The sequence below is a fragment of the Fukomys damarensis genome, unplaced genomic scaffold, assembly GCF_012274545.1.
Source record: "Fukomys damarensis isolate Sample0158 unplaced genomic scaffold, DMR_v1.0_HiC HiC_scaffold_15, whole genome shotgun sequence".
Lineage (NCBI taxonomy): Eukaryota > Metazoa > Chordata > Mammalia > Rodentia > Bathyergidae > Fukomys > Fukomys damarensis.
The window spans coordinates 60,453,782-60,471,372 of NW_022900927.1; the positions used below are offsets into that span (position 1 = coordinate 60,453,782).

A 17,591-nucleotide genomic window follows, 5' to 3' on the forward strand; every position below is an offset into this window, starting at 1 on the left:
AAGGAGTATTGTCTCAAAGTTATTAGATGAAGAGTGAAGATGATGGTGCTTAGCAGTTACCACTGGCCGGGTCCCAGGGAAGGGACCCTGGGCGGCTCTGAAGAGCTGGGCTAGAGGAAGGCATGGCTGCCTGCCCTTAGGGAGTCCGAAATGCGCTGCCTACATTTCCCAGTTAGATTTCACTACTCTGACTACTACTACCTTGTTTTCAACAGCGTTCAGCTTAGTAGTAACCAAAGCAGCTTTTAAAAAGGGTAAATTAGGTCTGCTTCAAATGGAGCATCCTCTGTTGTGACAGATATTACAGTTTTTGGTATATGTGCTGCTAAAGTGAGCATGTGATTTACAGTTTTTAGGATAGTTTCAGCCGGGTGTGGAGGTGCAGGCCTGTAATCCTAGCATTCGGGAGGCTTGGTACAAGTTCAAGGCCAGCTTGGACTACATAGTGAGTTTACGAGTAGCCTCAACTACATGAGGAGACTGATGTAGAAAAAAATTTCTTTTCATAGTCTTTGCTTAAAGTTAAGCTATTATGAAAATACTTTTTAGTACACAGCTTTTGTTTGCTAGTGTATTTTTTTTTGTGTGGGGGTGTTGAAACAGGGTCTCACTATGTGGTTGAGACTGACCTGGAGCTCACTATGTAGCCCAGGCTGGTCTCAGACTCACAGCGATCTTCCTGCCTCAGCCTCCTGAGTGCTGGGATTACAGGCATGCGCCACCACACCCAGCTGCTAGTGTATTTTTTAAATTAGTGAATAAACAATGGTATAGCAAATATTGTATATACTTTTTTCTAATATTTGTATAAAAAGCAATCTGAGATTTTAACTAGAGTTTTAACTGGTGTATAATTGTACGATGTACTGGGTGATGGCACTATTTCATCTTATATATGTGAAAATTTTCATAATAAAAAGGTAAAAATATTTTAATTTAAATTAACAACAAAAAGCTGTTATTAAATGCTTATCTTTATGACTGCTAGTAGGTAGTAAATGTCTGAGAGTCTCCTGTATCTAAGATACTTCTGGTGCTTCTGTTGCGTACGGAAAACAGAAAAAGTGTTTCTTGCTTTAAAACACTTACAGCGTACAGAAAAGGTGAGCTGACTCCCACAGAAGTGGTATGTTTTAGGGAAATTGGTAGTTCAGGTTGGTTAACCCTTATCCGAAATGCTTGTGGTCTGAATTGTTTCAGGCGTCTTGGATTTGTAACATTTGCAGACTTTGCTGGTTGAGTCTCTTTAACTGAAAATCTGAAGTTTGAAACTTTTTGAGCATCTAAGTTTCAATTTTGGAGCACTGCAGACTTTCAGATTAGAGATGCTTAATCTAATAAAAAAGAAAGATACAAATTGGAAATTAGTTTATGTTATATTCTGATGAAAAGGTTTGGAAGTTCAGACCTAGAGTTTTATTTTTAGTAAGTCAGTATGAAGCCTGAATTATTATTATTATTATTATTTTTTTTTTTTTTTTTCCTGGTACACGGGGTTGAACTTGGGACCTTGTGCTTTCGAGGCAGGTGGTGGCACAAATCCCTGGCCCAAAGCCTGAATTATTAACAATACAATTTTGTTGAAATTGGTTACTTTTGCAAGGGGGAGGGTAACCAGGGATCCAACTTGGAATCTTGTGTACTTGCAAGGCAGGTGGGGGCACCAATGAGCTACCCCCCCCCAGAAATTGGTTACTTTTAATTAACTGATTGAAGCAAAATATTTGTAAGACAGTTGATAACTGTTTTGACCTATGTAGAAATGTCATCATGTTTTTTTTTAAATTCAATACTAATGATCGAACTCAGGGCCTTTGCACTGAGCTATATCCCTATCTTTTTTTATGTTTTAAATTTTGAGACAAGGTTTAAGTTCCTAAGTTGCCCAGGCTGGGCTTGAACTTGGGATCCTTCTGCCTCTGCCTCTGCCTCCCAGAGTGCTGGGATTTTAGATGTGTTCCACATTTCCTGCCCCAATCTCTTATCTTTTTTTTTTTTGGTACCATGCCCTTGCCAGGCTGGTGTGATGCCACTGAGCTAAATACCTGGCCCTGTTATTTTTGATGTGAAATAATAAATGAGTCTCAGAAAGAAAGCTTTTGTAGTTTTATCTATTTATTTATTTTTGGTTTTTTGAGACAGGGTCTCACTATGTTGAGTTGAGACTGACCTGGAACTCACTGTGTAGCCCAGGCTGATCTTCAACTCACAGCGATCCTTCTGCCTCACCTCCAGAGTGCTGGGATTACAGGTGTGCGCCACCACGCCCGGCTGCTTTTGTAGTTTAAAAAAAAAAATTGTGTTTTTTTTCTTTTTCTTACTTACAGAAGACCTTTGACTTACAGTGGTTCTCGAGAGCTGGTTGTAACTAAGACAGTACAGCTAAGCAGTGGATGTTTGTCTAGGTACACGCTATAAATAACAAGAGGCAGTTCAGTCTTCCAGTAACCTAATGAACTCAAGTTGTTCGTATGTGAGGCAGTTCGTAACTTGAGGGTCCACTGTGAACTACAGTGTTTTTCCTTTGGAATGTTTAATGAATGCAAGAGCTGAAGAGGCATTTCATGTGATTTTTAAAAAAGACTTAAATCATCTTGAAAAAATGTAGATGCAGTTATAAAATGTGTAATAGCAGAACACTTTTTAAAGTAAGATTTTTGAACATGAATGATGAGATAGGAATTTGAACTTCTAGGTCATTTGTTTTTAGTTCAGAATAGTATTATGTAAACTCTCAGTTGTCTTGTGTCTCATAATGATCATAACAGCTAAGATTATGTGTTTATATAGGTTAAACATACCTAGTCCAAAAATAGGAAATCTAAAATGCTCCAAAATCGAAGATGCCATAAGTGGAAATTCCGCACCTGATGTCATGGATTGCAATCAGTATGTGGCACCCTGAATTTGCTGCCACTACAGTCACTGAAATTGCTTCAGGGTGTGCGGTAAGGTGTGTAAGAAACATAAATGAAGTTTATATTTAGACTTGGGTCCCACTCCCAGGAGATCTCACATGTACGCAAAATTCTAGAGTCTGAAAAAAAATCCCAAATCTGGAACACCTCTGGGCCCCAACATTTCAGGTAAGGGATACTCACTCTGAATATGAGTGCTGTTTAAAGCTGTTCCTCAGCCTCAGTGACGCACGCATATATCGGGTCTTTGGGTGCCCCAAATTTGTCCTGTGTTTTTGCTGGGAGACAGGATGACATTTTGGCCCTATGCTTAGACTCCCTGAGTTTCTGCTTTGACTCCTCATCTTACCCCTTGTGAGATCTTACACACAACCTTTATCTTCTCTATAGTGCCCTCATTTATGAAGTGAGGATACAGCAACTCGTCTCATAGGCTTGCTGTGAGGTGTAGAATAATCCCCAGAAAAGATGTAGCATAATGCTTGGCACATAACTGTGCAAATGTTAGCTGTTACTAGTTTTATAAGTATCCGTTAACTTGGGAAACTAGGATTCTGTGGTAGACTAATGCCTGAAACTTTAGCTATGCAGTTGTAATAGTTTATGTTTTGTATCCTTCGTAGTATGCTGTAATAATTTAATTCTTTATCTCATCTCTTCTTTTGATTCTCTGGTCTGAAAATAACCAGGACCAGAGTTTGAGTTCAAGGTCAGTGTAAATAAGAAGAGACAGAAGTGATATTCTAAAACAGGTTCATGTGACCTTAGAAAGTGGACTCTTACCTGGACTCTCACATGCTGAGTGTTTGTGTCTCTGTGTGACCCGGAAGTGATGGTGATTTCTATCAAAAAGTTTTATTTAACCGAATGTGCTCAGCTTCTGTATGAAGTAGACAGGGTGTGGAGGCTCGCTTTCTCTTTCAGAGTGCTTCTCAGTCATCGGTCTTGAGTGTGCATATCACTGGTCAGATGTGCATCATTGAAATTGTCCTCAGTGGTAGCAACACAACCAAGTACAGGTCGTGGTTTCCGTCGGTGGTGTCACTGTGATTGCTCACATTGAACATTTGTAATGTGCACGGTAGTGTGATAAATTCTCTTACTGTGTCGTTTACTCCTCAGTATTTGTACAGTGAGACATTTGATCCTGCAAGGTATGTGTCCCTATTTTTGTTGGGAAAAATTTCCCAAAGACAGCTGGTCAGTTGTACGGAAATTTACTCAAATTTTGGTCTGCTCTAATGTTCATGTTTTGAGCACTGTGTTAAATCCTGTTATTATTGTAACTGTTTTCCTATTCAAAAATGTTTCACATTTTACTTTCAGAAACTCAATTCTTTAAAATCCTTAAGTCATTTATATATAACGAGCCCCTCCAACTAAAAGCAAATAATATTTGAACAACTTACTGGTTTGGAATTTTGCTGTGAATCTTTGTGAGATGATCATGTTGCTAGGCTAACTTGTGAAAACAGTAATCCTAAGGTAGCAAAAATTAGGAAAAAGAAAATGATTACAAGAGGAAACAGCAAATAGACACTACCTGGATATGATAGTTGGGTAGCAGTAAGTTTCACAAGGCCTTCAAAAGAGACAGAAATTATGAAACAGTTGTTTAAAATCTTTGTTCAAAGAAATCTGGAAGCCTTGCACTGCATTCTTTTCTGATTGTGCTTCCAGCTTCATCACTGTTTTTCATTACTACTGAGAATCACACATTACTAGATTATGTTTGTCATCCATCCACTGGACTCTTTTTAGACTGCTCTTCTTAGTAAAATGCTTTAACTAGATAAGAACTGTTTTCCTTGGGTAACTACTGAGGGACATTGACAGGAATAAGATGGCAAAGAGCACATGTTTTTGTTATTTTAGTTTGTTGGTACATGGGTGTAGTACGTAGCGATCACGGTTCTGTGTGGAGCTGGCGCACGTACACAGCACACCTTCATTCTTTTTTCATCCCCTTCCCTCCTCCTCCCCCCTTTCCTTTCTCTCTCTCTTTTTTTTGTTTATTTGCAGTACATAATGTTTATGTTTTAAACATTTTTTGGTTTGTATTCTGGTTAAATAAGAGATTATTACATAGGAGAAACTTTATAGCATCCAGTTTATGTGTATGTTGGATAACCTACTTCTAAGGTGGGATTTTCCTGTGTTCTCTTTAGATGGAGATGCTGGGTCTTATATCTTTAAAAATATTTAGATTTACTAATCATAAGGAAATCAACTTTTTAATCAAAAGAGTGTTACAATGGTGATAAAATTTCCATGACATTAGTTTTCAGTTGTGTAAGAACGTTGTGACATGGAAATAAAATTACTTTTGTATATTTCTTGATTAAAATAAGTGATGTAATTCTTTTGTCAGGAAGTGGCTGTTTTTGTCTTTGATAAAAAGCTGATTGACAAATATCAAAAATTTGAGAAGGATCAAATCATCGATTCTCTAAAACGAGGAGTCCAGCAGTTAACTCGGCTACGACACCCTCGACTTCTTACTGTACAACATCCTTTAGAAGAATCAAGGTAAATTTTAATAAAAACCTATATGTGACTTCCTGAATAAAAAATAACTTTATATTTGAAGTCTATTTCAAATATCATCAGTGAAAAATTCCTGTAAACTTAAGAGGTTTGTTCTAGCGGATTATTTCCCTAAGATTTACTTGTGTTGTCCCTGTATATGTCGCTTTGGAAATGTCAGAAGACTTTGTTCTTGTTTGCCTTGGTCTGTATTTGAGTACCCTGCACCTCTGTGTCCGCTCTAGAGCGGTCACAGTGGAAGATGTAAGAGAAGGGTGGAATGTAGTCTCTGCCTGAAAGTAGCTGTCTTTGTTAATCCCCTAGAATTTCCTGTCTTTTTTTATTGATTCACTATTTGAGGACCAATTTTATATATGTAGCAAGTAGCAAAAGTAGCAAGTGCTATTTTAGATAATTTTAACATTCATCCTTTTTTTTTTTTTTTTTTGGTACCGGGGATAGAACTCGGGTCCTCATGCTTGCGAGGCAGGTGGCGGAACCACTGAGCTAAATCCCTGGCCCTACCCTTCACCTTTAATCAGCATGTCAGTCCATAGCCCTCAGTTAGTTTGTCGTGTATTTTTCTTAAAGATGAGCTTGGGAAATGTTGCTAAGAATGACCAGAAAGGGCAATTCGTGATTTTGACAAGACTGGCAGGTTTGTGATGCTTTCGTAGCTTTGCAGACCTTTTCTGCATTGTTTCTTTCTCTCTCTCTCTCTCTTTTTTTTTTTTGTACTGGGGATAGAACTCTGGTCCTTGCTTGCAAGGCAGGCAGCAGAACCGCTGAGCTAAATCCCCGGCCCTCTGTATTGTTTCTAATGTCCAGTTTATTTCTTCTTCCTTAGCAGGTGGTAGTCCACTCTCAGTTTGTGAGGTCTGGATGAAGCAGTTTGCCATTTGTGTCCTGTGGTCCTTAGGATTTTAATGATGAGGAGGAACAGGCAGTGGGAGGACACAGCTGGCAGGACTCAGGCTTCCCATCTCCCTTCAGCCAGGATAGCTTTGCTTTTATCTATTTTATAGTTAGGGTTTCTGAAAAATGAGTTAGGAATCTTGGGTACCCCCCTCTTATTCATCTAAAACACAAAGTACTAACATTTACCATATGAGAAACTATGCTAAGTGCTTTATATGTTTAGTTCGTTTAAGTCTCACAATTACATAGAATAGAGATAAACTGTATGCTATTAAGTGGCAGAATGGAATTATTCATCAGCCTGATTGCTGAGTCCATTTTTTTTTTAATTCTTCCATGCTGTGCTTGCTCAGACATATGTTCCCATGTCTCTTATTGTAAAAATATCCATATTATTTTAACTTACACTTTTATGTCTCATACCTCATAATTACATTTTAAATTTCTTAGGGAGAAGAACCAAATGTCATACTTTCCTCCGTCCCTGCAGCTTCCTTTATAGTGATTTAAACATCATAGAACTAGATATTTATCAGAAACAGAGACAACTCAGAGACTGAATTCTTAATGGTTAGGTTGTAGAAATTATAGCAGCATTAATATGCAGTGAATTGGGACTTGTTAGGAAGGGGAAAATTACTTTCATTTTCTAAAAAATTAATATTGAGACAGCGCTGGAATTATCCAAAGGAAATCTTGAGAGTAATCTGAATGAAAGTTCAGAGTTGGTACTGTGTATAGGAATAACAGAGGACATAATTGAAATCAAGAAGAAAAATGAAGTTTGCAAGACATTAGTGAAAAGAATAGAACACGGAAGAAGGAACCTTGAAGTACAGGTGGTGGTGGTGGTGGTGGTGGTGATGGTGGGCTGCCAGGGGAAGGAAAAGGAGCAGTTACGTCGTGTGGCAGTTGAAACCTGGCAGCATGTCATGAAAGCCAAAGGAGGTAGGAAAGGACCCACTGACACTGTGGGGGTTGGGCACAGAATAACAAGGAAATATGGAGCGAGCAGAATCCATTTCCTTTGGCTAGTGAGCAGCTGTTTGCGATATTTGATAATTTTAGTAGGGTGACTGTACGGAACTAGAAAATGTGAAGGAGCCCGCAGGGGAGACGTGAGCAAAGTCCTGGGGGAGGGACTGAGAGGAGGGTGGGTGAAGAATTAGCACTGCACTGAGGTGAAGTTTAGCACAAATGCAGCCACTCATTCATGTTAAATGAACTGTACTTTTTGGGACGGGGTCTCACTATGTAGTTCAGACTGCCCTGGAACTCACTATTTAACACAGGCTGGTCTCGAACTTGCAGTGATCCTCCTGTCTCAGCCTCCCGAGTGCTGGGATCACAGGCGTGTGCCACCATGTTGAGCATTAACTTTTTTTTTTTTAAGTGGAAAGTAGCTAATAGGTAAGCAGTGGGTAAAGGAGGCTATGGACTAAGGAGTTAAATGAAGACTGAGTAAATGTTCTTCACTATTGAAAAATAAAGACAGCAAGGTTATAGTGTTCATAGTTTGTGACTTAGTAAAAAAAAACTGTGGTGGTTGTTTGCCTAGTAAAGGACAGCAAATGTTAATTGTTGAGGTGGTTTGGGGAAAGGAAGGAAGCTGTGATTCAAGGCTGTGGTCCTTGAAAGGATATAGTGCTTTTGCTGTATTACTATTATGATAATGGGAATGAACATTCACGCAAGAGTATAAGGCTTAGAGCTTGAAGCATAATCATACGGATTTCGATGAGAACAAAGATGATTTTTGGGTCAAGATGGAGTGGAACAAAATAATAGTTGCTAAAATTCATGAGTCCTGGGGAAGAGATTTGAGCAACTTTCCCTTCAGTATAGTTTAAGAAGAGAATGCCTAGTGTGTACCGTGTTACAGAGCTGAATGCTGGGAGTACCGAACTAGACAGTGGCCTTGGTACAGTATGACCCTTTCCCTTGTTCCGCCTAAGTGGTGCTATCTCTTTCTCATACACATCAAGCTTCTGCATTTGAAAAATGGGTTCAAGGCAGAAGGAAAGTTAGTAAAGCATTTCGGAGTCATGAAACAACAGAGTGAATACTTGTTACTATCCTGGCAAGAAACTTGGTTCAGTCTAGTGCCAGAGCTGAAAGTGCCAGACCTAAAATGTTAGAGTTTGAGGCTTGACTGCTTGGTAATATAGCAATGGAGACCACTTATGAGCTTGTGCACTGGATACTTTGCTGTGTACTCTACGTGATTATCTAATTCGATCTTCACAGTAACCCTTCATGGTGCATCTGTTACCACCATTTTACAAATGGGCAAAATGTCACCAAGACAGGGAACAGAAATACTGGGACTGGAAGTCAGACATCCGTCTGTCTTCAGAGCCTTAGCTCTTGATCAGTACAGTGTATTTCTACTGAACATTAGTATCTAACATTTTCTGAATTTGTTAATCCTCGTCTGCATCAAAAAGGAGTAATTAAAATACTTTACTTTTCAAAATATACATAAAACAGATAAAAGCAAAGATGCTTTGATTGAAGCAAGAATTAAGAAATGTCCTCATGAGCCATCTGTAGGAAATCTGCAAGTTTCTTTGAGCATATTCTGAAAATTAAAGCCTTAGAAAGAAGGACATCAAAGGTATACTTTAACAGAATTTTATACCCATCCTTCAGTTTCTCATAGAGACTGTCAATCATCCGAGAAAGCAAAATTGAAATATTTTATATCCCGACTTCATAAATTTAAAAAATACATAAAAATGTGACAATGCTTGTTTTAAAAAGATTGGGAGATTTGTCTATTATTCTTATGCTCTTTGTTGGTTGGAGTGAAATTTACAAATTTTAAAAGTCTATCTTATTGATAGTATAATAAGACCTCTGGATATTTTATGTACATTTGATTTTGATTATGTATAAAAATGATAGTAATGACTCTTACTTTTTTAAAACAGGGATTGCTTGGCATTTTGTACAGAACCAGTTTTTGCAAGTTTAGCCAATGTTCTTGGTAACTGGGAAAATCTACCTTCCTCTCTCTCTCCAGACATTAAGGATTATAAACTTTATGATGTAGAAACTAAATATGGTTTGCTTCAGGTATGTATTCTTATTCAACATGTAAAAAGAGTTTTCTTTTAATTTGTTCTTCTGGCCATTTTAAATTTGACCATGTAAAACTTTGGTTCTTGTCAGTAATTTGAAAATTATCTTTGTGCTCTAGAATTATTTTTGCAGTTTTTTGTTGAATTTGAATTAGTGTCTCAGCTGCACATTTAGTTAGTGTGCTAAACTGATAACGTTGGTGACCTTTGGGGAAGACCGCTTATTGGCTGGTGGTTGGGGTGGGTTCTTTGTGAATTTTTAATTATGTAAATCCCTTTTATAAAAAAAATTATATTGAAATAAGTATTTAAGGCCAGGTATGGTGCTGTACACCTGTGATCTTAGCTCTTGGGAGGCTGAGGCAGGAGTATTATGACCAGTTCGAGGTCAGCCTGGGCTAAAGAGGGAGACCCTGTATCCAAAAAAAGTGTTCAATAAGAATAAAATGCATATTACACCTTTAAGGAAATTCAGTAGATATCAAGAGGTATTGTTAGCCTTTTTATATATGTCTACTTTTTCAGTTTTTCCTTTCTCTGCTAATCAGAGTAATATCTTCTGCTTCAGAGACAGATTTACAGTAGATTGTGAGTTCCTTGGATATAGAGATCATGTTATTTTTAACAGCATTATAAATGCATAATTGGTATACACTAAACTGCACATAGGCAAAATACATAGTCTTTTAAGTGTGTCGTACCTCATCAACATGGTGCACATATCTGTCACCCTCAAACCTTTGTTATTTTGCCCTGACCCCTCCCTCCTGTTCCTTTCTCAGTTTTTTTTTTTGTTCCAGAAAATCACTGACCTGCTTTCTATTGCTGTGGATCAGTTTGCATTTCCTAGCATTTAAAAAGTGGAATCCTGACTTAATCTTTTACTGCTTTGGATGCATATGAATATTAACAAATGGAGAAGACGTTAGGTGTTGACATTCAGTAGTCGTATGCAGTGATGACCTAGGGCTCAGGCTTTGAAGCAGACATGTACTCATTTTTGGTGTGGCTTTTTGGAGGGAAGTGGAAGGAGAGCAAAAAGGATCAAGATACAAATATGTGTATATACCAGTGCCCCACAATGATTGTATTCTTTGTGTATCACAACATACACTAATAAAAATGCTTAAAAGATTACTATTTTGAGATTCACCTGTCTTGTATGTGTCAGTAGTTTATTTTTTTATTGCTGAGTAGGAGTCCACTCTATGCATACACCAGTTGGTTTACCGGTTCACCTATTGGTGATCGTTTGGTTTGTTTCCAGTTTTTGGCTATTGCAGGTGAAGCTGCTGTGAGCGTTTGTGTACAGGCATTTGAGTGGACATACGCTTTCATCTCTCTTGAGTGGAATGGCTAGATCAAATGGCATTTGAATCTTTGACTTTTAAGGAAACTGACAAAACTGTTTCAAAGTGGTTGTACCATTTTTTAACTCCTAAAAGCAGTTTATGAGCGTTCCATTTCCCCCCTCTGCTAGAACCTGACATGCTTTTGTCCTTTATATTTTAGCCATTCTAACAGGGTGCGCTGGTATCTCCTTGTGGCTTTAATTTGTATTTCCCTGATGGGTTGTGATATCAAGCACCTTTTCGTATGGTTCTTTGTCATCTGAAGAGCTTTTAGTGAAATATCTGTTGAGATTCTTTATCCAAATTTCAATGGATTATTTTTCAGTGAGTTATTTTTAAGATTTCCTTCCATGTAGGGAGACAAGTCCTTTGTCAGATAACTTGTAGATACTTTCGTCCAGTCTGTGGCTTGTCTTATAATTGTCTTACAGTAGTTTTGAAAGAACTGTGGTAAAATTCCATCCTAACCATTTTATTTATTTGTTTGTTTGTTTGTTTATTTATTTATTTTTGGTACCGGGAGTTGAACTCGGGTCCTTGCGCTTGCAAGGCAGGCCACCGAACCGCTGAGCTAAATCCCTGGTCCCATCCTAACCATTTTAACGTCCATTTGGTATGTCCACTTGTTTTGCATTCATGACCATCAGCCCTCTGCAAGTGTCTGCACCTTGCAGAAATGAAAAGGTACCTGAGAAACAATAACTCCCCTTCCCTTTTCCCCTAGTTTCTGGCAAACACAGTTCTTCTTCCTGTCTCTGTGAATTGATTATTATCTGTAAAGTGTGTACTTCACAGAAGTGGAACCACATGGTGTTTTGTCCTTTTGTGATGAGCGCTCTCACTCAGCGTAATGTCTTCAGGGTGTGCGTGTGTTGTCGAGTGTGGAGGTTTTCTCTCCGTGTTGAGGCGGAATGGTACTCTACTCATGCCTGCACCATATGGGAAGGAGGTCCAGTGTCCATTGTCCATTGTCCAGGAGTTGACGCTCGAGTTACTTCCGTCTATGAGCATGGACATGCAGATAGCTCTCTGAGACCCTGCTTTTCAAGTCTTTGTGGTATATATTCAGGAATAGAACTGATATGCCGATTCTCCTTTTAGCTTTTTGAGAAACTACCTGTACTTTTTACCATCGTGCCTGCGTCACCTTGTACTTCCACCAGCATTGTACAAGGATTCCAATTTTCCATATCCTATCCAAATTCTTTTGAGACAGGGTCTCACTATGTAGCCCAGGCTGGCTTAAAATTCTCAGTGGTTCTCCTGCCTCAGCCTCCCAATGCTGAGATTATAGGTGTGCACCACCATGCCCTGCTCTTTTTTCTAAAATAGTAGCCGTCTGTTTTTTGTACCAGGGTTTGAACTCAGGACCTTCTGCTTGCAAGGCAGGCGGGATGCCGCTGAGCTAAATCCCTGGCCTGAATAGTGTCCATCTTGATGGGTCTGAGATGATAAGATTGTAGTGGTTTTGATTTGCATTTCCTTAATGGTTAGTGACTTTGAGTGTCTTTTATGTGCTTACTGGCTGTTGTGTCTTTCTTGGAGATGCATCTGTTCATTAGGTCCTTTGCCATTTTGGAGTCAGGTTGTATTATGCATTGTTGAGTCATAAGATCTTTTATATATTCTGAATATTAACTCTGTATCAAATATATGGTTTTCTCCCATTTGTTGATTTTCTTTTCACTCCATTGATTATATTCTTCAAAGCACAGATTTTTAAAATTTTGATAGTCTTGGGCCGGGGATTTAGCTCAGTGGTTCGGTGGCCTGCCTTGCAAGCGCAAGGACCCGAGTTCAATCTCTGGTACCGAAAAAAAAAAAATTTTAATAGTCTATTTCATATACTTTTCCATTTATTACCTATGATTTTGGTGTCATATATAAGTAGTCATTGCCAGACCCAATGTCATGAAGCTTTTCCTCTGTTTTTCTTCTAAGAGTTTCATGGTTTTCAAGTCTTCGGTTAGGTCTTTGTTCCACTTTGCCACCCCTCCTTCTTTTATGCTGGGAATTGAACTGAGGGCTTTGCACATGCTTAACATGCCCTCTACTACTATGCTACACCACAGCTGTGAGTTAAGGTTTATAAATGGTAGAAGGGTCCAGCCTCATTCTTTTGTAGGTGGATATCAGTTTGCCCAGGACTATTTGCTGAAAAAAAAATGTTCTTTCCCATTGAATGGTTTTAGTTGTTCTTTCCCATTGAATGGTTTTAGTGCTCTTGTCAAAAATCATTTCATCATATATATAAGTATATGGTTCTAGGATCCTTATTCTGTCCCATTGTTTTGCATGTCTGTCTTTATGCTAATACCACCCTGTTTTGATGACTGTAGCTTTGTAGTAAGCATCTGAATTTTTTTCCAACTGTAAAGTGGTTTCAAAGATTAACTGAGATAATTACATAAAAACATTTGCCAAATCAGTGCCAGAAACACATAGTAAATTCAAGATTTTTCCCTGCTGGGCAAGGTGGCAATACACCTGTAATCCCAGCACTCAGGAGGCTGAGGCAGAAGGATCACAAGTTCAAGGCCAGACTGGATTGTGTAGCAAGTATGAGGGCAGCCTCGGATACATAGTGAGACCTGTTTCAAAAACAACAAGTTGGTATACCACAGTTTGAAATCATGTGTCAACTGTGACCTATACATTGCCATCACGGGCTCAGAGTTACAAGGCTAGTAACCCAGAGAGCTAAACTATGTAACACTTTACACACTCTTCACTGTTGACTTGCCTTCATGTGGAAAGTTGTAAGTAAATAGTTGACATTGCTTCTCAGGCTTTTTGGCTAAGATCAAGTGTAGTAAATAGTTGACAGTTTAAATTGGCGTAGTTCCGAGTGCTGAAGGTATAGCAGTGAACAAAACAAAAAAATTCTGCCTTTTTGAAACTGATGTTCTCTCATGGGAAAGACAGGCAGTAAATTAGATTTTGATAAGTGATGTGGAGCAAAAAAATGAAAGGAAGGGGACAGAGGAAAGATTCAGGTGAGAGACACTTTTGAGTGAAGTGGTCAAGGTCATGTCTCTGAAAAGGAGGCATTTGAGAAAAAACCTTGAAAATTCAAAGAATCTTGATACCCGGAAGAAAGAATGATGTCCTGCAGAGAAAACAAGAAGCACAAAGTTTCTAAGGATTGCTCGCACGTGTGGGGAATAGTGACAGACAGGCCACTAGGCTAGGAAGGAGTGAATGCGAAGGCCAGTGTAGGGGAGAAGATCGAAGGCCACTGGGGAGCCAGGGCCTGGAAATCAGAATAACTGGGCTTCACTCTGAAGGGGGACGGCTTTAGGAGGTTTAGCAGGAAGTGGCACCATCTGAATAGGTTTAACAGATCACTCTGGCGCTTGTACTGAGCCCTAAACTGTGTAGAAGGCTGAGAACGGAAGCAAGGAGATGAGGTAGGGGACTGCTGCAGTGACCCAGGCTGGAAATAAGATGTTCTGGAGTTAGGGGAGGTGATAAGACCGCATCGTATCCCAAGTATGTGTTGACGGTAGAGATACTAGGATTAGCTATATGAGAAAAATGGAGAAATACAGAGTAACTCAAAGATTTTTGTCCTAAGCAACTTTCTAGAAAAATGAAATGACCATTAACAGATACGGGAATGACTACAGGGAGGAAGAATTGGATTCCCCTGAGAGTGTGATGATTCTAGGACATCCCAGAGAGAAAAGTCTGGACTTAAGAGCAGAGGCCCAGGCTGGCCATCCGGAGCAGTCAGCACACAGGAGATGAGAAAAGCGGGGACGCCGAGGAGGCCAGCATGGAAGCAGATGACTGTGGTCTGGATACTGTGCCCAGGAGTTTGGGGGAATGAGGAGGAAGCAGCAAAGCAGACTGGAAACAGTGGAGTTCGAGGAAAACTGGGAACAGCGTGTCCTGAAGTCAGGGCACATTAGCTTGCCAAAAGGCACTTCTTCCTGGAAGCAAATCTGATCTTCCATTTTGGTAACAAATTCTCTGGTAATCTCAGGCACAGATATAAAAATTACCAAATATTAATCTGGCTGAAAATAAGTGAACACCAGTTGAATATTTGGAAACAGCACAGTACTGTTCAGAAAAACAATTTCAGCATGAAGCGGAAGTGTGTGAAAACCTTAGTATTCTCTATTTGTAACTCAAGAGTCAAGGATTCCCTCACTTTTCAAACTGGCACTGAATAAATACAGACAGCAAAAAGTGCTTTCTCTTTCTGCTTCTGTGTACATAGACAGGAACTTAGTGGACACAGTAGTTCTTTGGTTTCATAATTCAGTTTTTTCCACTAATGCTTAGATTGTCCTGGAAACTGAGAACCTTTGCACTCCTGCTTTTGAGATAAAACTGGACGGCTAGTTGATGTACAAAACTCTGACTGAGAGAACCAGCAATAATTATGATTTTTATGAGACATTTTATTATTGCAGTCAGAAGGAATTTTATTTAAAATAACTTTCCATTTACAGGTTTCAGAAGGATTGTCATTTTTGCACAGCAGTGTGAAAATGGTTCATGGAAATATTACTCCAGAAAACATAATTTTGAATAAAAGTGGAGCCTGGAAAATAATGGGTTTTGATTTTTGTGTGTCATCGACCAATCCTTCTGAACAAGAGGTAAGGAAAGTTTTCATCTTTCAATTTTTCAGAGCCATGGAAGTTTGTGATTAGGCCTGGAATGGACTAGAGGGTTAGTGTAACCTTGATTCATGTGAACAGATAGACTGTGTGTACAATAGGGTGTTTACATTTACACCTTCACAGGGCATTCGGCACTCCAGCTCATCAAGACCATAGAAGTTATCACCTGAGAAAAGGATGCCAGATTTAAATAAATTTGATAACTGTTGTGTTAAATAGGGTTTTTTTTTTGCCCTCAGAATGCCAGACATGCTGGCCACATTGTGAATCCCTAGCCACATTTCCCCAATTTTATCTCCTTTGGGTAGAAGAGAACCTTTTGAGAGATGGCACCTGTTATTTTTCAGACGTTTACTGTGTGTTGCTTTTATTATTATTTTTTTATATATTGCTTTAAAAGGCATCGTAGGGCGTGAGTTCAATCCCCAGTACCAAAAAAAAAAAAGCATCATAATTTGACCTAAAATGTAATCTGTGCTCCTCTCTTCAGCACATGTACTAAAATGAATTTGTGATCTAAGCATCTCTTGTTTGGTGATACTGGGGATTGAACCGAGGGCTTTCCCACTGAATTGTATCCCAGCCTTTCTTATTTTATATTTTAAGACGGGGTCTCACTAAATTTCCCAAGTTTGGGTGGAACTTGAGATCCTCCTGCCTCAGTCACCCAGTGTGGTGGGACTAAGGGAATCAGAAAGAACTGGTACTTGGGAAGTGCATTCTAGCCTGGCCTGGTGCTAGGCCTGACTTTCATACTGTTGACTGTGAGTCACCAGTGAGACAGGTGTGACTGTCCTGTCGGGTGGCGAGGACCCCTGGTGATACAGCAGATCTTGTCCCTCCTGCAAGGCTCTTCACTAATACACTTAACGAAAAGTCACCTGGTGGGACAGTGTGTGACAGTGGCTCAACAGCTCCATCAGGAATGCGGTGACTCTTACTACAATGAACCTGTTAACTCAGTCATGTAGTTTGTGGAAGAGCAAGGTTTCAAGCAATAGTCTGTACTGAGTCCATTAAACTTAAAGCCTGTGTAGCATAAAACACGAGCCAGACCTCTGTCTGGCCATACTGCATTTTGTAGGAATAATTTATTTTCTGGACGAGACTTCAGTAATCTGTTATACAAGTTCTTATAACTCAGTTTATTGCATGTGTGTTCCAGATATGGGGGTTTGGAGATTTTAGAATTGAAGGTGGTGGGAAGGGGCATTTTTACTTGTGTGACTTACTGCAAATTTAAAGGTAGATTACTGTGGCTTGATAATGGTTTGCTTTGATTGAAATATTGAATCTATGTCATTTCTTTTCTGAATTACAGCCTAAGTTTCCTTGTAAAGAATGGGACCCAAATTTACCATCATTATGTCTTCCAAATCCTGAATATTTGGCTCCTGAATACATACTTTCTGTCAGCTGTGAAACAGCTAGTGATATGTATTCTCTTGGAACTGTCATGTATGCTGTATTCAATAAAGGAAAACCTATATTTGAAGTCAACAAACAAGATATATATAAAAGTTTTAGTAGGCAGTTGGATCAGGTATTTGCCTGTTTATATTTACTTGGGTTAAAAAATGTATTAAAATTTCTTTAAATTGTTTCTAAAATGCAGTCAGAAAATTGTTAAATTAGTGCCTCATTTCCATTTTGCATGAATTTCCAGTTTGTATTACTTTTTTTTTTTTTTGAAACAGGGTCTCATGTAGTTGAGACTGACCTGGAACTCACTATGTAGCCCAAGCTGGTGTCAAACTCACAGCAATCCTCCTGCCTCACACTCCTGAGTACTGGGATTATAGGTGTGAGCCACCATGCCCTGCATTACTTTAATAAAAAATTTCTATATGTAATGAACCACTACTTTAAGTTTATTACTACAACTGTAATCAGCATTTACTACTGTGAATATTGACTTATGGTCTAAAATGCTAGGCATTTTGTTTAAGATTGGAAACAATTTTGGGGATGTATTAAAGATAAAGGTATCTTGCAACAGAAAACTTATCATTTTGCTGGGCATAGTGGCACATGCCTGTAATCCCAGCACTAGGGAGGCTGAGGTGGGAGAATCGCCACAAGTTCGAGCCCAACCTGGATTACATAGTGAGTTCAAGGCCAACCTGAACTACATAACCCTATCTGAAAAAAAAAAGA

At 39.0% G+C, this 17,591-nt stretch overlaps 1 protein-coding gene across 3 annotated transcripts in view; it reads left to right on the forward strand.

Moving 5' to 3' along the window:
- The window catches only part of Scyl2 (SCY1 like pseudokinase 2), a 58,570-nt gene that overhangs the window by 14,875 nt on the left and 26,104 nt on the right, over nucleotides 1–17,591 (forward strand). For all 3 annotated transcript variants that reach the window (XM_010631387.2, XM_033763858.1, XM_010631386.2), the window contains 4 exons: nucleotides 5,290–5,447; nucleotides 9,296–9,440; nucleotides 15,261–15,410; nucleotides 16,756–16,977. In XM_010631387.2, coding sequence (XP_010629689.1) covers nucleotides 5,290–5,447; nucleotides 9,296–9,440; nucleotides 15,261–15,410; nucleotides 16,756–16,977 — 675 coding nt within the window. The remainder of the gene's footprint in view (nucleotides 1–5,289; nucleotides 5,448–9,295; nucleotides 9,441–15,260; nucleotides 15,411–16,755; nucleotides 16,978–17,591) is intronic.